Raw genomic sequence first — 24,699 nt, 5'->3', positions numbered from 1 at the left:
CCCACTGCAGGATGATAGAAGAGGCAACTGGAGATCTCTTCAAGATCTGATAACTGTAAAAAGAGTGTAAAGCTGGCCATAGACTGAGCATATTTCTAATGGCTCCTGATGAAATTATTGAAATTTGAGCAATGAGCGGCTTGACAAAAGTCGATTTTTGTAACTTTTGTCGAAGGAGCTGGTCGGAAATGTTTTTGCCCAATAGTGCCTGCATCACTGTCCAGGTAGTTAGCAGCCGTGGGAGCTCCGGCTGCTGAATACAATTGCTGGCACTGAGAGACACTATTAAATGTATGGCCAGCCTTTATTCCAGGTCATGAGACCAAGCACTACAGGGAAAGAAACAAGGAGGTGAGGCACAAGTAATAGCTGAATATTAAGAAATCATGCACACCTTGTCAGATAGGAAAGCAATGATGCGTCAGTGGGGAGATTAACTTCATACAGATTGTGTGGTTGTCTGAACAGGTGGGTTATTAAGGTGCTCCTGAAGGTTTCAAAGCTGGAGAGTATGTATATAGAAATATCAAAGTACATACCGAGCAAGCCTTGTCGAGCTTTCTCCTTCAGTTCTCGTACAACAGACAGGCGCTGTTTGTGCCGAGCGAATGTTGTTTTCTGATTGTCCAGGTATATCATGTGACTCTTCTGAGCTGAGCAAACAATAAATGGTTATTTCAATAAATAATGTGGTAAAATCATATCTCGCACTCTCATTGAAGTAGTCAACTTAAGCAACCTGTTAGGGCATCTACTATAAGACAAGTGTTTTAAAAGCTGCAAGTTCCAGGGCTTGGATCCTACTTCACTACCTACAGAAGTCCTGACTTCACAGGCCAAATGCTGGTTCCTGGTTAGTGAAATATTAGGTGCTGTAGCAAGGATAATCATAACCATCCCATGTCCATCCAATCTCTACTCTTGTTGTTAGGCTAGTAAAACCTCTCTTTTAGGAATACCCATCTGTGTGCTATTATTTTCTTGTATTCCCTCCCAGTCAGAAGATAGGTTAGCCCCGTGCCTGATAACGAAAACTCCACAAAGGCTGCTGGAGAAGGTCAAAATGTCCTTTTAAAAAAGTATTTACTTTAAATTATCGCAATCCTGACAGCGCCTTTGTTACAGCTGTGGACTAATATGTTGGTACATGAAAGAACCCACAATTTTCTCTTGAATAACTTGAAACTGACAAAACTAATGAAAAATTACACTTATTTTGATTAAACAGCACATGTTAACCCCTTAAGGACAAAGGCCTTTTATTTTTATTTTTTGCACCCATGTTATAATCCAGATTTTATGCCTGAAAATTACTTCAAACCCCCAAACATTATATATTTTCTGAAAGCCAAGACCCTATAGAATAAAATGATGGCAGTTGCAAATGTTTATGTTGCACGACATTAGCGCAACGTATTATCAAACCCCAAAATTTTGTGAAAATGCACTTAAATTAAATTTAGTGCCCCAAAACACTATACAAAACAATTTTTTTTGCAAAATTTAAAAGATGAGGTTACAACGAGTAAATAAATACCCAACATGCCTAGGTTAAAAATTGTGTGCGTCCTTGAAACTACGACAGATTTCAGTGCCCCCAAAAGTCCGTAGTCGATGCTCTAAAAGCCCCTACAGGTCATCAGTTTAGAGATACGTGTAAAGATTGGCCCTAAAATTATTGCTCTCACTGTGGTGTGTGCGGCGATACCCAACATGTGTAGCGCAATCATAGTTTTCGTACGTTGGTGCACCAAACACGCATGCTCGCGGGGGACTTTAAAAAATGTTTTAAAATATTTTTACATTTCATTTATTTTATACTGTTAAAGTAAATTTAAAAATAAAAAATATAGTTGTAATTGCTATTACATAGGGGGGCTTAAAAGCCCCCCATGTGATAACAAATTGGCAGTGACGGTTACTCTTTAAGGTGATGCTGAGGGTCCAAAAGACCCCTAGTATCACCTTTACACTATAAATAAGCTATTGATGGGCAGATCGCACTTTAGTAGGTTATTGCTGGGCTTCAGGAGCCCAGCAATGACAGCTATGTGACTGGAATGATTGTAATACGCGTCGCTCCCGGTCCCATAGAACGGGGAGGAAATCGGTGAACAGACGTTCACCGATCTCCTCTCCAGCTTCCCGCTGACACCCGACCAGCCGCTCCTGGGCCCAGAAGATGGGCAGCGGAGCCCAGGAAACACGACGGGGTTGTCAGGGCGGCCGGTTACTGGATCATAGAAGCGATCTGGGGGCAGTCTGTCGCAAACCTTCAGTTACAGGACAGGAGGAAATGTCAATGGAATACCAAAGGCATGCAGGTATAAGATGGGACAATTATTTTTTAATTTAACACTTTCCAGGAAGAATTAAGCATTGTTTAAATGAGCTTTAAGGGTACCAACAAATTTGCCCACCTCTGTATCCGACAGGGTTTTTTTTTTTCACGGGCTTACTGTCTGACACTCAATTGAGTAAACTTAATTTAAGTGTGGACAGTGGAGATTCAGATGATTACAGATGCCAAAAAGTGACAGATTTTCTTTATTCACATTTTTTTTTTTTAACTAAACTGTTGAATGATGCTCATCTATGTATTATACATACAATGCATTTCACAGAGTAATTTACCTTCAGTTATTGCAGGCTTCACATTTGTTTCGATTATGTCAAGACGTTTGTATTTGTGTGTCTAGGAATAAAAGAAAAAAAAAAAAACACACATCATCTAGTTTAACCTTTATTGGCTCCGTAATTCCTACGTTTCACCAAAAACTCATTATACCATTTTTCTCCCTGCACTAGTGCAACTCTGTATCCTGTCAGATGCAGCCTAATGTTAGTTATCTAGGCACACATTAGATGGGCCTAACAGCATTTATTAACCCTGAGATTGAACTCAGGAGAACCATGTGCACAACTTGCAAAGACATGTATGCCCATATCACCTTATAAAGGGTCCGTTGGCAGAATAGTGGATTATTAGTAAAAGGATCTGAATATGTACTTCAGGTGAATATAAAGCGTGATTGCAAAGAGCTTAACTTGGCTTGGAATAGCTTTGGCATGTGTGAAAGAATATCTTCTCACTGGGTCGCAAAGAGTTGCAAATTCCCAGTGGGGGAATGAAACCCTAACCTAATCCACATAAAGAAAGAACTACAAGGGACAGGGTTCAACCTTTATTTTCTTTATAGCGCTTTGTAACTCCAATATTGGCTCTGGGTTCAATTTATGATCCAGTACTTGGAACATACAACTGAGGTATCGAAGTCAACAAAGCTGCAGAGTAGTATTTTTTTTTCTTCTTTTTTTCAAACATTCCTACCAGTCGCAAGGCCTCCTCCCAGAATGCTCCTTCCAACAGCAAAAGAATTGCTTCTTCATAGTCCTACAATAAATACAGTATTGTTAACAGCAACAAGCAAATACAACACTGTTCTAAGAAAGCTTGCACAACCTCCTATTCTATACGTTTTTTAGGGAAAAGGGCATTGGGTCGGTGAGATGAACTGCAGGAGTATACAGAGTAAGGCCCTGTGCCACACGTCTATGGGAGTGTTGTAGAAGAATCCAAACAATTTATGTGATCTATACAAAGAAGCGGATTAACATGACAAACCCGTCAATAATACCAGCCAAGCCCAGTTACGAAACCTTCTGGACCTCCAAATTTCTGTGAATTTCCAAAAGACACTTTTATCTCTTACCCATGACAAACTAACTGGTACAGGACAACCTAGCATTTCCCATGCCTAATACCATCAACAATTGGCACACTTCTGTATATTAACCCTCTATCTGGAGGAGCCGAGGGGAGCAAGTTTACAACCACTGTCCGGTCTAAAACCTGACTGAAGCCATGTTCAAAACTGCCAACAAGAGTAAAAAATCCTCTTGAAGGTCCAATACAGGTGAGAAGTAGGTCAACTGCAGGTCAAATACACCCCGTAATAAAGTCTGATCTCAGACTGATGACATCAACACAAGCCAGGAGCTTGTGGACACAGACCCTAAAGCTTCCTAAACTTAGTTACGTGAAAAGAATATATACGTTATTTCCAGAGCAGTACATATTGTCACCCACCTAGACAAATCCAACTGGCTTTAAAGAGAAATCATTCTACATATAAATAAAATTCATAAAATCCTGACCAAAACTGGAGCAGACAATCTGGAGCAGCAGTGCATGACAACCAATCAGCTTATTTCTTTCATTTTTAAATCGTAACTGAACAAACTGAAGAGAGAAGCTGATTGGTTGTCATGGGCAACTGAGCCAGTTTTGATATATTCCCCCCAAAAAAATTTCCAAAGAGCTACAATTATTAGCTTGGAAGACCACAGTATCACCATAAATAACATTATGTACTATTGTATGTCTAGTATAACTTCTTGCAGAGAACAGACATTTTCAATGGCATTAAGAAAAACTTTTAGGGCCCTTTCAGACTGTGTGGAGCGTTGATGTGCATTACGTTGTGTATTAACGTGTGTTGCCTAAGGTAGTCAATTTAACCCCTTCGTGACCAAGGTCTTTTTTTAATCTTCCTTTTTTGTTTACATGTTATCCACATTTTAGGCCTGAAAATTACTTAAAGCCCCCAAACATTATATCTTTTCTGAAAGCCAAGACCCTACAAAATGGTGGCAGTTGAATTTGTTTTTCTTGCACGATATTAGTGTAACTCCTTATCAAACCCCAAAATGTAGTGAAAAATGCACTTAAATGCCCCAAAACACAATAAAATACACATTTGGTTTTATAATATATAAAAGATGATGTTACAACGAGTAACTAGATGCCCAACATGCCCAGGTTAAAAATTGTGTGCGTCCATGAAACGGCCACAGAATTCAGTACCCCAAAAAGTCCATAGACATTTTAAAAGCCCCGACAGGTCATCAGTTTAGATATATGCATAAATATTGGCCCTAGAATTATTGCTCTCACTTCGGCATGCATGGCGATACCCAACAGCGCAATCGTCGTTTTTATGCGTAGGTGCACCCGACGCATGTTTTACGTGAAGACACGTGTGCTCGCGGGGGACTGTAAAAAAAATTTGTATTATCATTTTTACATTTATTTAAATATTAATTTTAAAAACTTTAGTTTAATTGCCATCACATGCCAGCCCCCCATGTGATAACAGATTAGTGGTGACAAGTCCTCTTTTATGTGATACTGGGGGGTCCAAAAGACCCCTAGTGTCACCTTGACACTCTAAATAAGCTATTGAAGTGCAGATCGCACATTCAATGCACGTTCAGGAGCCCAGCAATGACAGCTCAGGGACTGGAAGTGATGTAATACACGTCGCTCCCGGTCCCATAGTACGGGGAGGAGATCGGTGAATGGAGGCTCGCCAATCTCCTCACTAGCTTCCCCCCCCGACACCAGAGAAGCCGGCCGGCAACCCAGTCATTTAACCCAGGGGTTAAATGACTGGGTTACCAATGCACCCTAACATGGAGAAAACGGACGTGACCGTTTTTTGAGACGCAACACAACTCAATACCATGCGTTGATGCACTCTACAAAGCAGAAGCATTGCCCTGGTGAGTTTGAGTGCCATTCAAAATGAATAGCACTGCAATGCAGTATTGCATGTAATGTGCAATACCGCGCGTTACCACGTGACGTTAGTGTAAATTGGCCCTTATTCTTTGGTCAAAATAGGCAACCAAAATGAGACTATACCTCAGCATATTGTTCCAGAAGTAATGCCGCATTTTCATGCTTCCTCTGCTCTACCAGCTTGCCTGGATGGAAACAGCAAAACAACAACTGAATTATACACAGCACCTTATACAATAAGCTACCTTATATTGTATGTGGCACACAAACCTTTAAAAGAAAGTTTTGAAAGAGTTAACATGGTTTGCTCCTACTTTCTCTATTGGGTTTCTCGTTGCTTCCACATCATTTGATTAGTGAATTTCCCTGAATCCACAAATGTTTGCATAAAAACAGCTGTTTGCAGTTTCTAAATCATAGCAAGTCCAACTGTACTAATGGTAAAATTTTCAAAATGCTGAACTGCCGCAAAGAAACTTTGACATGTTATTGAATATATTTAACATAAATTCTTTAAAAATACATTCCCTTCAGAGAATCTGATCCCCTCACCTGCCACACTCCGAGCTAAGGAAGCCATTTTATCCTCGGGGAATTGCAGTTGGGAAGCTATGCACAGTATCTGCTGCCAGCTACTACATGCAACAAAAGCATCAAGAGCCTTCTCCAAACTTCCACAACGAGCAAAGATGAGACCAGCTTGTTCATTCTGATGTTTTGAATATAAATGATCCCCATAAGCATCATTGATAGACTGTAAAACATAAGTTTAGGTCATTCTTTAGCAAAAAAATACCATACAGTAATGCAGTCAAACATGCACCGATAGATTCCACAGTACAGAACAGATGTGGAGCATACACTATATCGCAACCAGCTATGTGGAAGATTAGGCTTAAAGTGTATTTACACTTTTGCAGTCAAATTGGGATAACACTTACTTTATATTTGTTACATATTCTCATTGCCATTGCATAACTTAAAAAGAATAAAACATTCAAGTGCTTTCACCAAAGACATATGTAAAATTAAAAACAATATATATATTTAAAAGAAAAAAAATCTTTTTACATATACTGTGTGAAAAGGAACACAAACATATATAGTGGGGTTTCTCAAATTTGACTGCAAAAGTGGAAATACACTTTAAAGTAAACCTTTCATGAAGGTGCCAATGCCGACCTCTTTTATGCCTCGCTGCTATATTGACCCTCTGGCTTCAGTAGTTGAAGCCAATGATTTACTGACCTGGAACAAGTACATCGATCAAGAAAGCAACCGAAACCTTATTTTCATTCTTGTTTCAGGTTGGGGGACTTAAAGTACTGAAACCAGAGGTCCAACATAACATCGTCAACTAGCATTTTTGAGAAGAAAAGGGAAGAAATGGCAGCTGCCATGTTTCTCTCAGATCAGGTTTCCTTTACTCTGATAGTAAATTGTTTAGATATAAAAGAGAATGATGTCACAGACAAGGTCCAGAGACCCAAAGTAATAATGGTGAATATTTTGTGCCATACAATGCTGTTACTAACCTTATATTCAGTAGATCCAGCTGGATAAAATTTCAAGGCTTCAATGTATAGATTCTGATCTTTAACCAAGTTCAAAAATTCTACAAAATGCTCTGGGCCTAAGAAATAAATATTAAAGAGGTTAAAAGTAGATGACAAGTATAAACACTGAAACATAGAACGTTACGGTAAAGACAAATCCTTTGCAGCAATTGCTCATTTTTAAGCCAATCTACCTCTAAATATTGTTTAAGGCATTACTTTGCCCTTGATCGTATGACCACCCATACCTTGGCCAGGCTACTTCCTGTAAGGGAAGTTGTCATGATCTACTGACAAGGGGAGATGGGAGTAAATGCCATAACCCTGGAGGCGGTGTCGGCATTTTTTTCTCGACCACCATGCCTCTAGGGCGGGGGATGTTGGCATGATGGTGCCTTAACCACTTGCCGCCCGCCCGTTGTAAAAAAAACGGACGGACGGCACTGCAGCATTGATGGGTTGCCGTCTCCAAACGGCATTTTTTTTCTGCTCGCGGGCGCGCACTGGCAGAAAGGACCCGACCAATGCACCAATCCGTTACCGGGTATTTCACATATAGACGATCGGCGGCTCCATAGCCCGCCGATCGTCTATATGTGCCCGTTTTTTCGTCCGCCAACCCCCATTATCCCCCTATATAATAGCAATAACAATAAGTGCAAAAATATATATATAAATAAAAAAAAATAAAAGTCACATATAAACAAGTAAAATAAAATAAAATAAAAGTAACCTATAAAAAAAAGTTTTGGAAGGGGGTTTAACACCGCGGATGTCAACTGGTTAAAGAAATGAGGAGAATCTGACTGACAAACTGACAAACTGTTGCATACTCAGTAGCACTATCACATTGTTGGCAGCCCTTCACAGAAAATGAAACATTCACACCAGTACTGGTAGAATCAGCAGCCAAATACAAGGTACACAAGGACACTGATAAATTGCATACTGAACACAGGCTGTACACTCAGGATGATTTTTCATTTCAGGTACGTTTCCATTCTAACTTATCCTGAGTTAAAGAATCTATCAAATAGAGATGCCAAAAAGTAGACATTTTAGTTTTTACCTTAGAATATTCAAAATCAGAAATGTTCTACCCTCCAGCCAGCAGTTACATTTTTGAATCAACTTTCATGTTTTTAAGCTGGTCACTCAGTCAAAATGAAAATGTTTGAAAGTTGATAACAGAACATGGGTGAAATGGTTCTATTACATGACTAATAAAGTAAACTTATGCAGCTTGGGTCAGGTATGCTTTTTTTTTTAAATCTCCACTAGATCCTGGCTGCTAATAAAAACAATAGTTCTCCTACCACATTTGCTAAGATGTTCCAGAGCTTTCTTGTATCTTTTAAGATGCTTGTCTATAGTGTATCTTTGGTAATTCGACTCCATCTTCTGCAGTGTGTTTAGGAAAGGGAGATATTCTTTGGGGTCCTAAACCGAAAGAGGTGATAAAAGGAAAATAGTAGAGAAACAATTGGAGTGCCACTGGAGCAGAACCAGGCAACATGGGAGTGACGTCTCACAGAAAGACAGGTACCAACGTAGCAGGTTTCTTAAAGCTGAACTCTGGGACAATCAAATATTATCTAAATACAAGAGGCGTATGTATTTTTACTTGAATCTTGGTGTGCTCTATGTATTTCTTCCAGATTTGTGCAGTACTCCAGCGTGAAACTTTTGCACAGGAGCTTCCTGTAATCAAGACCAGTCACTACTGCTCTCCTTGTGCAGGGTGACTGGCTTTGCATCCATCCCCTCCAGTAGTTTTCTGCAGGCAGCCTGTAGAGCAGGGATGTCCAAACTCCGGCCCTCCAGCTGTGGTGAAACTACAAATCCCATGAAGCATCTCTCTCCGGGAGTCATGTCTGTGAGAATCTTGCAAAGCCTCATGGGATTTGTAGTTCCACCACAGCTGGGGGGCCGCAGTTTGGACATCCCTGCTGTAGAGGGCCTCGACCACAACTCTACTCGCTACTGTTTAGACTATATACAGCACAATGATGAGGTCACTGCTACTTTTACAAGGTAATAATTTGGTTTGTGAAGGAAATTGGTGCACACAAAGTAGATTTATATCTTTTGCGCCTACTGAGGAATATATTTAAAAAGAGTGTTTTTGTGACAGCAGTCCAGCTTTAATAGTACAACAAGATGTCCAACAATAATACACACTTAAAAAATAAATCAGCTTTTTATATTTTATTTTATATCAGACAGTGTAAAAATATAGTACTATGTAAAATGTTTTTATTCTCAGAAGTATCTTCTATCTTTTCATTACAAATGTGAAACACAATAAAAGAATACGCAAGGCAAGCAAAAAACATTTACAGTTCTGCATATTCATGTGCTTGCAATAGAAATAATGTACATTAAAGGCTAAGTTGACCTTTAAAACCATGTTTCCTGTCACACCCACCATCCACTGATCACGGTTGCAATGTGATCAGTGGATATAAAACAAAGCAGTTTTTTTTAAAATAATTATGCATGCATCTAATTTTTTTTTGCTTTTTAAAGTGGACTTCTCCTTTAATGACATACAGCCAAAAATTGTTACCAACCTTCTGAGACCTCTCTGCCACCATGATGACCAAGTCAAAGTCGTATGTTCCGAGGGAGTAATCATAGAGCTCATTCACATCCACAAGGAAAAGCAGATATTTTAAAGCTTCCTCTGCACTGACACCTTCATGTGAAGATGGATTCTCTTTAAAATAAGTATGGGGTATTAAATACGTCATTACAGTAAATCCACAACAATTGTTACAAAACTAAATCCTTAATTACAATAAATTGAATACAATAGTAGCCACCGCTCCAAGCTCTCTCCCGTGATAGGCTATAATTTAGGTCATATTTTACTTATGGTCTATTAGTAAACTAATCATGAGATTGTAGTCCATCAAGGGAGTGAGCTTGGAGCGGTGACTACTTTACAACACACAGGAACCATGGGGAAGAAAAGTAGCCACCCTTCAGAAGGAAGGACAGTGTCAGCACCAATTCAGAGATGGTTTGAGGATCTATAGCTGAGTGATACAGAAATAAACTGCATTTTTGGTAATAGGTAAGTTACTTGAATGCATTTTTAAGATGCAACTCGTGAGTTTAGTGTCACTTTAAATGAGCAACAAACAGCAACTGTGATGTACCCGTTTAGGAACTCGAAAGATTTTAGATTATTGCTGTCAAACAGAATAGTTGTGATTGGGTGCTTAAAATTTGCCTCGTTATACAAGCTTGCAGAAACTAGAAAAATAAAAAATTAAGTGTCTGAAAAATGCATTGTTAGGATGACAAGACAGAGAAGGCAATGGATATGAAAGAAGGCTGTAGCAAGGGCACTATCATTAGAAGGCGTATTGTAAACTGACAAGTGGAGTTCCTGTCATTTATCTGCCCCTCCTCTTACTCGGTCCATTCACAAAGCAAAGTTTATTCCGTGAACAGAATACGAAGTGTGAATGGGCAAGGGGAGAGGAAAGGTAAACAACAACATCCCTTCACTGTATAAGAGCTGCAGCACATACCGCAGCACCAGCATGAATACCAGGATTTTTACCTTACACAGCAGCCATCTTGACCAATGATAACCATTATTAGATGTAACTTATTTGTGCACATCAAAAGTCAAGTTCCATGTTAAACCTTTCCCACTCTACATCCAGAACGAAAAAGTTTGGAACTTTTACAATCAAAATGTTGTAAAGATATAAAATGATGTTATAAATTACTTTCAGGCAAACCTTACAATAATTCAAACATTTTACTAACTGGAAAATACATTATAGATTCACTGATCAAAATAATATTATAGAAGCTGTCAATGCCGAGTTGTTTTTGAAGGCACATTTACCAAAGATTATTTATTTTCCATTTCTAAATTTCCATCTTAGAACAGTATGCCCATTTCACTGTTAACAGTGAGTTAACAACATTTAACAAATAAGTATTAAAGCAAGGAGGATAACAGCAGCTCGGGATCTTCTACTTGCAGTAGGCAATGGCACCCCCATGTTTCTTTTTTGACAGGTTCACTTTAAATACAAGCAAAAAAATTTTTTTTAGTATTATGACAAAGTCTAAACTTTTACCTCTGAGTTCATGTACTTTCTGAAGAGCAGTTTCCAACTCTGGGGTAGTTTTACGGACATAAGATGTGAGGATTGATAAGAAGTATCTAAGAGAATAAAGGGAGAAGGATGATTTATATTGTCAGGTGCAAAGTGTTGAAGACTAGCAACAATTCAGAAAAACAGGTAAGCATTCCAAAAAGCATTAAAAAAAACAAATGCAGATACACGCATACATTTTCCTCTGTATTTTACAATATGGTTAAGGTGTTGCATATACAGTAACAGTCAGATTCCAGCAGACATTTTTTTTAATGCAGGTTGTAAAATAAAAGCATTTTTTTCTTTTCCTTCATTTTTTTATTTTTATTTTGTATTTTCAGAGTAAATAAATAAAGTAACAAAGCCAAAAGACAGACAGAGGAAATGTGTAACATTCTTTTAATCTAGGCTCTATTAAACAAAGAAAACACATTCATAATAGAGAAGCCCATATGTTTAATATATGTGCCAATATCTTGGGATGATAAATACAATTTACTTAATTTAAATAACGAAAGAGGATCTCCACTCCACTTAAATTCCTTTAGTAACAGCACAAGGAGGGGAAAGTGAAGAAATCATTACTTGATCCCTCTGGAGGACCCTGTAACTGAGATCCTAGGTGCTGCTCCAGCCATCATTTAGTATAGGTACCACAAACATGGGCTTGCTATTGGGCACACATTAGCCCAGCCAACACCTTACAGCACACCTTCTACAGCATGTATTAATTTGCCAGAAAAACTCAAGGAACCAAGAAGAAAACAGCTGTGTATGCTTCTAAAAGCCATCTAAACGGATTGTGCTGTTCTTAGAACTGATAAGGATATTACTGAGCTGCACCAAAAAAGCAAAAGGGTGTGCCAGAAATGTGACCAAATGAGCTATGGCATAAACAGCCATTAATGTAATGCAGGAGGTATTCTGGTTGAACTACCGATTTTTACGCAGCACAGTGCTCAACTACTGTTACTGAGGCACAAATAGAACAAAATGGCAAAAACATCCCCTAGGCGCTCAAGTAAGGTGTCCTCCTGGGAGGGTCAAGTAGTTATTTCTTCACATGAAGGCTTACTTTTGCTAATACTAAATCACCTAAAAAAAAATAGAGCGGGATGTATTCAAACAAATCATTCCACATTTCTGTCAGACTCGAATATGATTTCGTGTGGTAATAGTAAGAAATAAATACAACACATACTTCTGAGGACTGAGTTTTTCCATGGCCTCTCTGATAGCATCACATATGATATCAACCTTTTTAGCTCTAGGTGTCTGGGAAGATGTCGTGGCAGAAGTTGTATGGGTGGGATACATAGTCTTTGTCACATCTTCTTCTCTGAGAACAAAGTTATGCCATTAGCAAGAACTCTAACAATGAAAACAATGAATTAAAAAAATATATATGGTCTCCTAATTTTCAAAATGCCTTGTCTGGTTATTGTTCAAAATTCCTTTGAATAATGTGCTAGGAACCATTACAACACAAGTAAGAAAAAAAAATTAAATCAGCAGAGTTGGTTCATTATGCCACAATAACTATAGAAAAACAAACAAGCTGGAAAAAAAACATCAGCTACCAGTCGTAATTTTAAGGCTTTTGACAAATGCATTCCAATAACCTAACTACTCCAGTGACAACATTTATAAAAATAAGAAAGTACCTTTATATTTCTACTTTTTAAAATGTTATATTTTTAATAAAATTATGAAAATAATGCCAAGTGGCAAGGTAATATATGTGAACTTTACTTACTGAGGTGATACTACACAGAAAAAAACAAATATGGTACAAGCAAAATATATATATTATACTTACTTTATTTCAGTAAGAAACAAATTTATATAATTTACAAGGTCAATCTGCCTGACAAATGTATCCACGTTGTCCAAAAAAGCCTGTAACACATCAGTAGAAATGCTAAGTACCATACCACATATTAAAACAAGCAAATCAATATAAAGTGTAAAAGAAAATCATACCTTTGGATTGTGATCATAAATTAAGTTAAAGTTGATTCTCAGTTTTCTCATACATTCAAAAGCATCTTTAAACTGCAAACTAGAAAAGATAAAATAAGTATCATGACATCTACCCACTCTGCCTAAATCATGAGTGGAGACACAAAATATGCCATTGCATTGAGTCTTTTACTATGCAATATTTAATATAACAATACCCATTTAAAATATTCCAGTAGCTTTAACTGACTGTTGGTTAATGCTAAACCTAAACATTTAGAATTCTTCTCAATTTCCATATGGTCTAGGCTCATTAGGTCTGCCTTTGAGTTCACACACATTTCTATTCTGGGTCAACGAGGAGATACTGTACATTTTGTATATAATTGCAGTTCATGGATTACTGCTCAAATGTTCATTTCGTTTATGTTATATTAGCAGTATTATACTGTTATGATTGCTGTTGTAACAGCTGTAAGAAGATAAAACTAATAAAAATTACTGAAAGGGAAAAAAAGATTTTAGGGGCACATCACAAATTAAGTATTTTGCATTAGTTTGAATCAATAAGCCAAGCAGGCAAGAAGCAGGTCTTGCACCTATTTTCATATCCATTTTTATTAAGTACCACAGAAACCACATCCATTAGAAGCATGTGACTAAACAACTGAAAATAAATCAACAAAGAAACAATGAACCTTTGATGTCAAGAATTTCAGGCTAACCGATGGTTGAGCAATAAATGTTCACAGTATAAACAAGGCTTCATATATACCTAATCTCATCAATGTCCTTATAAATGTGATTGAAGCTAAGCTGTGGCCTTCAACCCATTCCTTACCAAAATCCTTTTAAGATTCTCTTTTATTACCCCAGATCAGAAGTTACAGGAACAGAAAGAGATACAGACAGTGCTGTGTGTGCAGTACATGTTTCCATAGCCCACCACAAGGATAACATTAGCACTAAAATGAACAGCCCATGAGCTTTATTGTGCACTACAATTTAGTAGGCAATTAAATCAGCTATTTGATGGTTACTTGCATCAATACAAACATCTCAATTACAGCTCAAATCAATAGACTTACAGCAACATACGGCATGTTTATTAGATACTAAAAGACATGTCTAAAAATATTTCTACATTTCTGTCAGGCATTCCACGTATACTATGGAAGCGTAGAACCGATCATAGTTGACACAGTATCCGCCATGACTCTTTGCTAATCAACATGTTTGGAGTCAATTTATCAGTTAAATAGATTAGATTATTATATATACAGTATTTGTATGCAACCTCTATTATCCAACAAAGTGGCATTCATCTATAAGCAACATGCAGCTGTGCCAAGAGGCATATAAGTGATGTGTCCTTGTATGTTTGATGTATGCCATTGCCAAGGCATTGTCCCACTGATCCATTACAGATGACCCTCCATTCGGGAGGGCCAGTGTTGTAGGGGCAACTAAGTAGCTTGAAGCTACAAAACGTAGAACGGGAGACAGGATTCCACTGGTGTACAGTTCCCCTGCACTGACCTGGACTCTTCCCTAGCCAGTCAGGCTTGAGGGAGAAGGAAGGCTTACCCAAACTACAGGGCTGGATACCCACTGCCACCAATCCAGAGAAAAGAGGATTTTCAGTATCCAGCAAGTCGGCTGGGCTACAGCAGCCTCACAAATCACAGAAGGTCGAGCATAGTGCTGGATAGGAACAGAGCAACAAAACTTTTGCAGAACAGGCTACCATCAGACACACAAGAGCCTCATGCAGGATAGCAGAATCAGGCAGCTCTCAACCGACATAGTGAGAATCTCAAGAGTGGAGAGTTAAAAGTTCCCCTTGGAGGCAAAAAAAAAACTTGGCTTGCGCAATGCTCAGTATCATTTTAAGAAACTCTAAGCAATAATCAGATCCAGCACTAATTCCAGACTGTTTAATTTTCAGCCAAGCTTTGTAAAGTATGTACAGTTCTGTTTGGGAACAGGGGGTCATCCAGATACCTCACATAAGAATTGCCCTGGAAATGCAGCAAGACTGGCCCCCAAAGGTTGGGACTCAAACAGGAAGTGCTGAATGCTCATACCGACAATCTGCTGGGAAAAGGGGGACCCATAAGAATGCGCCTTGGGTGGCCATAGGTCCCACAAAAAATGGTTTCCTAAAGAAGGAGGTTGTGACACACTTGGTGGTGTCCATGTGGAAGCTTTGAGGACAAACACATATAGAGCCTAGAACCCAGACAGGCCCAATACCCCCTTAATGGTTTGGGATAGAACAAATGTTGGAAGCAAAAGAGCATCATAGAGATCCCCTTGTTTGTGTGGAGATGCAGGTAGGTCGTTTGACATGAAAAGGGGAGGAGAATGAGAACAGAGCTCTAGATATTAACCCCCCAAAAGCCATCTCCCATTGCCAAACATCCGAGATGCTTCCTGAACAGATGTCCACAAGTAGTAACAATACCACTCCCCTACGAGAAAATGGGAGCATAGGCATCCACACACATTAACCCCTTCATGACTGAGGCCTTTTTTTTTCCATTTTTTGCACCCATGTTATATTCCACATTTTAGGCCTGAAAATTACTTAAAACCCCCACACATTATATATTTTCTGAATGCCAAGACCCTGTAGAATAAAATGGTGGTAGTTGCAAATTTTTATGTTGCGCAATATTAGCGCAACTTCTTATTAAACCCCAAAATTTAGTGATAAATTTAATTAAATGCCCCAAAACACAACAAAAACCCATTTTTTTAAAATGAAATATAAAATATGAGGTTACAACGAGTAAAACGATACCCAACATGCCCAGTTTACAAATTGCGTGCGTCCGTGAAACGGCGAAAAACTGCAGTACCCCACAAAGTCCACAGAAGACGCTTTAAAAGCCCCCACAGGTCATCAATTTAGAGATACCCCAAAATACTGGCCCTAGAATTGTTGCTCTCACTCCGGCGTGCGCGGCGATACCCAACATGTGTAGCGCGTTTGTCGTTTTCATACGTAGGCGCACCCGACGCGTGTTTACGTGGCGACGCGCGTGCTCGCGGGGGAATTTTACATTTTTTTTATTATTAGATTTATTTTATTTGATTTTATGGGGGGGGCGCGGCCCCTTCTTCGGGACACAGAAGCGATCTGGCGACAGGTAAGTCGCCAGAATCGCTTCTGTTGTAAAGCCGACAGTCGGCTCTACAAGTTTAAATAGAGTCCTGGTGGCAAAAGTCGCCGGGAGTCTGTTTAAACAGCCCCGATGCTGGCGACGTACACTATACGTCGTCAGTCACGAAGGGGTTAAAGAGGGTTAGACTGCAGATCAGCAGAGGAAACAAGATATCTCAGATGGAGGCCCAGGATTCCTTATTGGAGTAATAAATATACTTATCCTGAAGGACATACTTAAAGGAGAACTATGAGGTGAGTGATTTCCACTAATCCTCATAGTAAGAGCCGACCTGTGACAAAGAAGCTGTCACAGGTCGGCTCTACTGATCGGAAAGTGAGCAGAAACAGGCAGCCAATCTGCTCACTTCCCGATCGTCTCCCTGCAGAGTGCGGTGTCAGTCACCGCTTCCCGCAGGGATTCCCCTCTCCGATCCTCCAGCTCTGAGTGGAGGAACGAACGGGGAAGGGGGCGGGCACAGCTGCCTCTGCCTCTAGATAGGCAGAGGTAGCTGTCAATCACGCAGCTGGGTGGATCTGGACAGTATTGTTGGGATCCGTCTCGGCTGCGGCACTCTCAGTATATCGCAGGCAATAGCCCGCGACATACTGAGCTTTGGGTCAAGGGAGGAGGTTAGTATATGCCCTCCCATGACCCTAAAGAGAAATATGGGGAAAAACACTTACCCCATAGCTCTCTTTTAATGATGGTTGTCCAAGACAGATCCGAAGAGACACATACCGTAACATACCTACTACATTGGCCTGCAGTCTTACTATGAGCACTCAGCATATTCACAGATAAAGAACTCACGTGCAAGAAAAAAAAAAAAAAGGGATGGGAAATATCAACAAACCCGTGTCGGGTAACCAACATGTGCTCTCAACGCTACACAAGTACGATCAATCTGGAGTCTATACCAAAAATTATAGACAGACTACATAACGGCCAAAGGCAAGTTGTGTGCAGGACCTGCCAGAGAAGCAAGACATTGGTAAGAACCTCCAGTCATATCCATGGAATCCCACTACAGGAGCATCCTCCACAGAAATCAGTGCTATATTAAATGGTGGAGCTGGAGTGACAGAAGGAACAGCCCAAAAGGGATATGGGACTGTGAAATTATGGGGAAGTATGATAGGGCGGTGTGCATCGGAAAGTTACTAATAGTCTACAGCCTCCCAAGAGATCCTAGATAGGTATAGCAGTACTAGCAAACACTAGATGCTGCTCGTCCAGTTCTTGGTGGCATGCACTGCAGTAATAAGAATTGATATAATCTTACTAAACCTAGAAGCTATGGCAGTGGCCTGCAGCTCTCAGAAACATCATCACCTGAAAGGATTTAGAAACAAGTCAACACAGAGTCTCTGCACCAGGGGACTAGGAGTCTGCAGGGATGCCAGCAGGACAAAACAAGATCCTGTAGTTGGAGGCGGTAAGATACGATTACAGTGTCCACAGAGAAGCACATTATGCATTATGGCCCATATAACTGCAAAGACACAGAGCTCCATGCAAGCTGAAGAAGGCCCTGTGAAGGAGGTCTCCCTGAGGGAAGCTGCCTTGGTTAATCAGTAACCAAGGCAGCTACCTGCGGGGAGACCTCTTAGGTCTCCCCAGAGGTAGCTACCTGAGTAACCAAGACTATGTAGGACAGGCAGGGTACTAAGTAAGCACATTGGGGAAGTGCAGACCCTTTAAGTACCCTAGAGATGGGTGTCCAGCTATCTTAGGTGCCCCTGGCAAGAAGCCCAAGCAACCAGCACAAAATAAAAAAACAAATCGCTGCCACAACCAGAGAGGAAGGTGGGATCCATAAGCCCACCTTACCCTGAAAACGTATTCTGTAGGCGTAAGGGAGGAGTCAAGTCTTCCCGCAAGCATGCTGCATATTGCCCTGCATTCCAGTGACAGGGCATGATGCCAATGATTCCACCCATAGAGAAGGAGAGAGGTTATCACTTAGTCATAAGGGCCCCACTGTAAGAAATACTCACAGGATGCCCTTAGCTAAGTATGGGGTCTGTCTTTTCCTGGATCTAAGTTTCTGCATGCACCCAGTAGCTACGCTGGGGAACTACAAGGATCTAGATTATCCAGCCTGTCACCTAGTTTATCTGCTGATTAAAAGGTCTTGAAAAATAAAAAAAGAATTCCCAGCAAAAGGAAAAAAAAACGAAGATTCCCAGAAGGACGTAGGTCCTTACTCCTTGATACTAGGTGAAAAATTGTGCTGCCTTTATGGGGAGAGTTTAGCCACCATCAGGTGCTGCCACTAAGCTGTCCTTTTTTTTTGCCTAGTGTCCAACTCCACTTGTTTTGCCTGATGAAGGGGTTCCTGTCTGTCCCCGAAACGTCGCACTAAGTGTGTTATTTTGCTTTTGATGTACGTCAATAAATAGACGTAATCGATTTACTATTGGAGTGCCGGTGTCTATTTATTTTCCGCAACTCCTGAAGGAGGCGCTGTAACCAAAGGGTCAGAAATTCACAATCTCCACTGTGCCCTTAAAGGAGAATCTAATCGATTATGAAAATAATCGTTAGCTGCAGCCCTAGAGAACTATGAGGTGAGTGCTTGCTGAGACTGTCACAGGTCGGCTCAGTAGATCGGGAGGTGAGCGAACACATACCGGGTTCGCTCACCTCTCGATCCTGTCACGGCTCTCTGCCGCGACAGGGGGAGGGGCTGGATTCCCCTCTCCCCGCTCCGATCTGCCAGCGCTGACTGGCGGAACGGATGGGGGAGGGGGCGGGTACAGCGGGCTCTGCCTCTAGATAGGCAGAGCCAGCTGTCACGCACGCAGCTGGACGGATCCCGTCGTCTAAGGCGGGATCTGCTCCGGCTGCAGCGTCTCATTATACCGCGAGCTGTAACTCGCGGTATACTGAGCTTAGGGTAACGGGAGGACGCTAGTTTGTGTCCTCCCGTTACCCTAAGGAGAACTATGGGGAAAAACACTGACCCCATAGTTCTCCTTTAAATAATAATAAGTGAAAAAATAGTTGATACAATTAAGAAAAGTTCCCATTGTGGATATTTCGATGTCTACATCTAAATGGGAAATAACAATCCTAGCATACTGATTAGAAGTAGTAGCACATAAAGCCTAAACTGTACCTCTGCACATATAGGTGCAGAAACAATATAAATTGTATATCTGGAAAAAAAGAAGTCAAAGCAACTGGACTTGCTGTATTTTTCTTGAAGACGTTTCACTGGTCATCCAGTGAAACGGCCATTTTGAAAAAGAGGCCATTTACGTAAAAATGGAAGTCAAGATTGAATAAAGGTGCAGGGGTGAGACATCTATTGTCTGCCACATACAATGCTGTTTTAACACTCTCTCTGGGCAGGTTAATAACACCTCCTAGACTCCAATTATGCAAATGCAATCAACACCTGGTTGTGACTAACAGATTATGTGAATTGGAGCAACATTCGCCATATATATTCCCAGAGAATTTTTGTACAAGTGATTCTGAATTGAGAAAGCTGGTTGGATGACCAGTGAAACGTCTTCAAAAAAAATACAGCAAGTCCAGTTGCTTTGCCTTATTTTTACAGATATACCATGGCCTTGATGAATGAGAACCTTCACAGACACAATATAAATAGTATTTTAAATATATGTTGTACAGTTCTTTAAATGTCATTGCTACTTTAGTAGTTGATTACTCACCTGTCCAACCACTTCCGTATCTGTGCAAGGACAAGAGCTCTGTGGTGAATGGTTTCTAAATTTCCACGTGGCATCTGTTAGAATGTATTGCCAAACAGTTTAAGAAAATAAATAACAACAAATAAATAACAACCATAAGACATTACAAGTCAGAAATACCACACACACAAAAAAAACATACTACAGGAAAAAAGAGCAGTGGAAAAGTTACCAGCTGTTTAATTTGTATCCACTGCAGAAAGTAGTCGGATTTATTTAATCAAGTTCACGATTGCAGCACTTAAAGTGGACCTTTACACTCAAAAATCTAATTCTATCAATGCATCCCTCTATATATGATGATTAATAATAACATAGACATGCCAGGTGTAAAATGCTGTGATTTGAAATACTTACACTTGCAGAGCATTCAATTCCTGCTTTGAAAGGCAAAATGACTTCAGTTTGCCAAAGCAATGCACACTGGGATCGCCTTGTCATCAGCAGAGCATTGCTGGGAAATCTTATCTGTAATCTCACAAGATCTCAGGGAAAGGCATTTTCCTCCCCTGAGATGGTGTGTGTGGTCACATGTCCTAGTTACATGTCTAGTCACATGTGCCAAAAATCAGGAAATAATAGGAGAGCTAGTAATCTGCCCTTAGTAAACATGCCCACTGTCAGAAGACTGGGGAAGAAAAGACAAATAAGCAGAGGTGCAACAAAAAGGAAAAAAAATGTCAGGAAACCAAAAATTTTATTTTTCTAACTTTTTCAAATGTATTTAAAGGTTTTACATTTTTTTTGTTAAAATAATTTTTATACCTCAGGAACTTATAACCAGTATTTTTCAGACGCTCGTTATGCCTATAAGGTTTAATTGGCCTAAACAATAGCGAGACGCTAAGATTGTATGATATGAAGCTCATTATGCCGAACATAACTTTTTCATACTATCCGCCATAATTCCACACATTGCAATGCTTTAAAATTGACTGTTGTTTAGCTCTGATTTCATCTCTTACATCACAATGTGAACTTGTCAAATGTTACGATTTGCTTTGATTGTAATGCACTATCACCATGAGGTGAGTCATAGGATGTACAACATCCCCTTGTATGTTTATAATCTAATAAAAACTATATGTAAAAAAAAAATAATATATTTTTATAAAATATTTTTAATTTTTTTACTTTACTGTCGGGGGCTTCGGGGAAATATTTGGGGTCTAAACAGACCCCTGATATTTCCCTTTTAAAATAGAAAAAAAAGATTGAGAAGAGTCCTCACAATCTTTTTCTGCATCCCCGGTTATAAACGAACAGGAATCCTCTATACTGAGTGTTCCTGGTCATTCAAAACTAGTGGATGTAATGAGGGGAATTGATCAAAATTGGAGCAGACAAAATATGGAGCAGTTGCCCAGGGCAACCAATCAGCTTCTTTCTTCAGTTTGTTCAGTTAAGATTTGAAAATGAAAGAGGAGCTGATTGGTTGCCATGCACAGCTGCTCCAGATTTTGTCTGCCCCAGTTTTGATAAATTCCCTTCAGTGTGTTTACTATAACCACAATCATGAATGAACAGGAGGTGATGCAGATCACTCCCATTCATTCATAATTGAGGCTATAGTAACCATACTATGTCCTAAATTATTTACAAACACTCAGCGGTCACTGAGTGTTTGTACTCGCTATCCATCCTGGATCGGCTGTCACAGGAGGCTGAGTGAGCGGTGCGGGGAGGAGAGCTCGATCTGACAGCTGACTACTCTCCCCGCACCACCGGCCCGCCTCCTGTGACAGCATTGAGAGCTGTCTCTGCCCACACCACCGTTCTCCTGATTTTTAACAGGAGGCTGAGCACTGCGGGGAGGAGAGACACCGGCCGCTCACAGCGCTCTCCTCCTCCAGGACCGCTCAGCCTTCTGTGACAGTTTCTCTCCTCCCCGCTGGCACACAGAGCAGCGCCCAGCAGGAGGAGAGAAATCATAGATGCACCGCTATCAGGCAGGTATCTGTACCACTACATACAAAGATGTACCGACATTGAGTACTTCAACAAACAGCTAAACAAATACTGTAAACTGCACTGTCTGTATTTTACGTTACTACTGTTGGAGATGCAACGGCATATTGATTGTGTTGCTGACTAACTATTGAGCACTAGATGGTGCTGTAGTGCAAAGCTAGTTTATGCTAGTTTTTCTGTATGCATATCTATGATCTAATTATATATTACAACTTTTTGTATGACGTCGTCTTAAAAAAAAAAATGGAAAAAATAACAAGGTCAAAAAAACCTGTAGAATGACTTTGGTATCCAGTGGAACTACTGTGACAACCCGAGATCCTCTTTCCACTTTTCGAATGGTCTCATCATTTGAGCTGGACGTGCTGCTCAGGACTGCTTCCAGTGCTGTGCAATGAAATAGCCATAACAAGGCATCATTTTTTGTTACTGTAGGGCATCTCAGGAAAAAAAATACCAAATGTCTTTAATGCATATGTATAGTATATCTTTGTCTTAAGTGGATTTGACCAAGAAAGCTAACTGCAAACCACACCAAAAGCAAACATTAACATGAAAGAGCACACACAGTTTATATTCTTATCGTACTTGCGCAAGTGGACCTGACATCAGATATATATTATTTCATGTTACATGCAAGTAATATGTATGTATGTATGTATAAAAACAGAAATCTTCCTGATAATGCTGTCATGTTCCTTTCTGGTCAGAAGGATGGCGCCACCTTTGTACGTTTTACCCTAACAACATGACTTGGTGGTGCTGACATATGCCTTACTGATTTACATAATGTGTGAATTTTAAATACTATCCTTGCTTAGTTTCAGAAACAGAGGGACCTGGAATGGAAAATCAGTGTATAAAACACTTTTGGAGACAGCTGGTGTTAACCAATCAGCCCTGGCCTAAGCTAACACTATAGGATGCACATACTTTACTGTTCAATAGTTTTTATTAAAGTTCACATTGTGCACACTAAGTAAGTTTCTAGAAAGTAGATCTTATTCAGCCTGCAGAAGCTTCACTACCCTCTGCAATGCCCAAATATCATTCTAAATGGGCAAAGCTCTGACATTTTTAGGGTAGTTCCAACACCTCCCACAGACTTCCTATTAGCCATCTGCCATAATGGGCTACCCTGTTGGCCAAGAGACATGTGTGAGAGGTGGGACTGGGCATGCAAACTCTGTCACAACCAGGAAATAGTGGGGAGTTGGCCCTTCAAAACAGCTAAATATTCAGCCATAGCAGAAGGTAATGATAGCTGCCCCTCTATTTGCCTGAACTTAATACCTTGTAGCAGCTAAGTGTAACATGGTCTATTTAAAGAGCAGTCTAGCCAAGCCAACTTTGAAACTAGCTGCTGTAATATCAGTTTTATCTCCTCTTTTCCCAGCAGGGCATCACATAAAATTATAACTCCAAGACTTGGTGACAGACACCCACCAGTGGCTAACAAAGGAGGAACTTTACATATATCAGAGTTGAAAGATTACCTTTCTGTGAGGTTTCTCTGAGAGATATACATCTACAGGTGTGAGAATGGGTAGTTAAAAGTAGGAAGTCATCATATATTGCAAAGGAAGTGATATTGGTAGCTACCTGTCAGGATTGGGAAGAAATGTTTATTAACCAAATGTGAAGCCAACCAGCTGCTAAATGACTACAGAGTTAAAAAGAAAAACAAAAAACTTACCACCAAATTATTAATAAATAAACGTGACCTATCAGTGATACCCAAGACAACTTCCTGAAATGGAAATACGACATTAAATATTTGAATCAAAATGTTTGATTTATACATGATTTAATTAAAGAAACATTATTATTATTATTATTTATAAAAACAACCTCATAATTTGACTTTATATACTCAGGTACCTGTCCCACAGAAGTCTATGGGGATTGACTGTATAGGCGCTGCAATATTTTGGTCATGTGATATTATTATTGCAGCAGCTGTAGACATGGGATGCAGGTAAGTAAAAACTTATAATGGAGGTGGGCTTGGTGGAAACCCACCTGAGTTCATCCAAGCCCACTGAAAACTCTAACCATCATCCCCTCATCCCCCCCCCAATCAGTTGTGGGGAGGCGCATTCCACCCCTTGAATAACCCCCCCTGCAAATACCCCCACTAATTGGGTTGGAAGAAGGGGGTGGTGGTCAGAGTTTGGAGCGGGCTTGGGGGAACATAGGCGAACCGGGTTCACACAAGGCCTAGCCTCATAACAAGTAAAAATTTAAAATAGCTTTGGGTCAAGGGGAAGCGCAGAAAATTGTTATATTTATACATAGCATTTTGCCTGCAGAACAAAAAAAAATCACTGCATGCCCTTGGTGGTTTGCAATCACTAAAGCACCAGAGAATTTGCAAAGACATTTTAATGCAAAACTTGAGGATACCTGTCTGTTGTATAAAACAGGTTAGGTCAAACATGAAAATGATCATAAACATAGGCGTAAATCAACACATTTGTGGAGTAAACAGAAGTATGTATTTTAGAATATTTCTGTCAGAGCCCTGACATCAATGCTAATAAAGTTCTAGCCTACCCATATTAAAATCAGAAAGACCATAAAGTTTGTAAATTTCTGCACCTC

The 24,699-nt window shown here is 39.9% G+C and overlaps 1 protein-coding gene across 1 annotated transcript in view; it reads right to left on the bottom strand.

Moving 5' to 3' along the window:
- The window catches only part of IKBKAP (inhibitor of kappa light polypeptide gene enhancer in B-cells, kinase complex-associated protein), a 66,542-nt gene that overhangs the window by 5,285 nt on the left and 36,558 nt on the right, over nucleotides 1-24,699 (bottom strand). Inside the window, exons 17-32 of the mRNA XM_018569988.1 lie at nucleotides 23,792-23,845; nucleotides 23,592-23,697; nucleotides 22,367-22,482; nucleotides 20,086-20,159; nucleotides 13,251-13,329; nucleotides 13,087-13,166; nucleotides 12,469-12,606; nucleotides 11,241-11,332; nucleotides 9,714-9,859; nucleotides 8,457-8,580; nucleotides 7,120-7,217; nucleotides 6,137-6,338; nucleotides 5,708-5,769; nucleotides 3,332-3,394; nucleotides 2,635-2,695; nucleotides 540-653 (exon numbers count right to left, since the gene is read on the bottom strand). Coding sequence (XP_018425490.1) covers nucleotides 540-653; nucleotides 2,635-2,695; nucleotides 3,332-3,394; nucleotides 5,708-5,769; nucleotides 6,137-6,338; nucleotides 7,120-7,217; nucleotides 8,457-8,580; nucleotides 9,714-9,859; nucleotides 11,241-11,332; nucleotides 12,469-12,606; nucleotides 13,087-13,166; nucleotides 13,251-13,329; nucleotides 20,086-20,159; nucleotides 22,367-22,482; nucleotides 23,592-23,697; nucleotides 23,792-23,845 — 1,609 coding nt within the window. The remainder of the gene's footprint in view (nucleotides 1-539; nucleotides 654-2,634; nucleotides 2,696-3,331; nucleotides 3,395-5,707; nucleotides 5,770-6,136; nucleotides 6,339-7,119; nucleotides 7,218-8,456; nucleotides 8,581-9,713; nucleotides 9,860-11,240; nucleotides 11,333-12,468; nucleotides 12,607-13,086; nucleotides 13,167-13,250; nucleotides 13,330-20,085; nucleotides 20,160-22,366; nucleotides 22,483-23,591; nucleotides 23,698-23,791; nucleotides 23,846-24,699) is intronic.

The sequence above is a fragment of the Nanorana parkeri genome, unplaced genomic scaffold (genome assembly GCF_000935625.1).
Source record: "Nanorana parkeri isolate BGI_ZX_2015 unplaced genomic scaffold, ASM93562v1 scaffold1439, whole genome shotgun sequence".
NCBI classification, from domain to species: domain Eukaryota; kingdom Metazoa; phylum Chordata; class Amphibia; order Anura; family Dicroglossidae; genus Nanorana; species Nanorana parkeri.
This window is presented reverse-complemented; position numbering and strand designations above follow the sequence as displayed.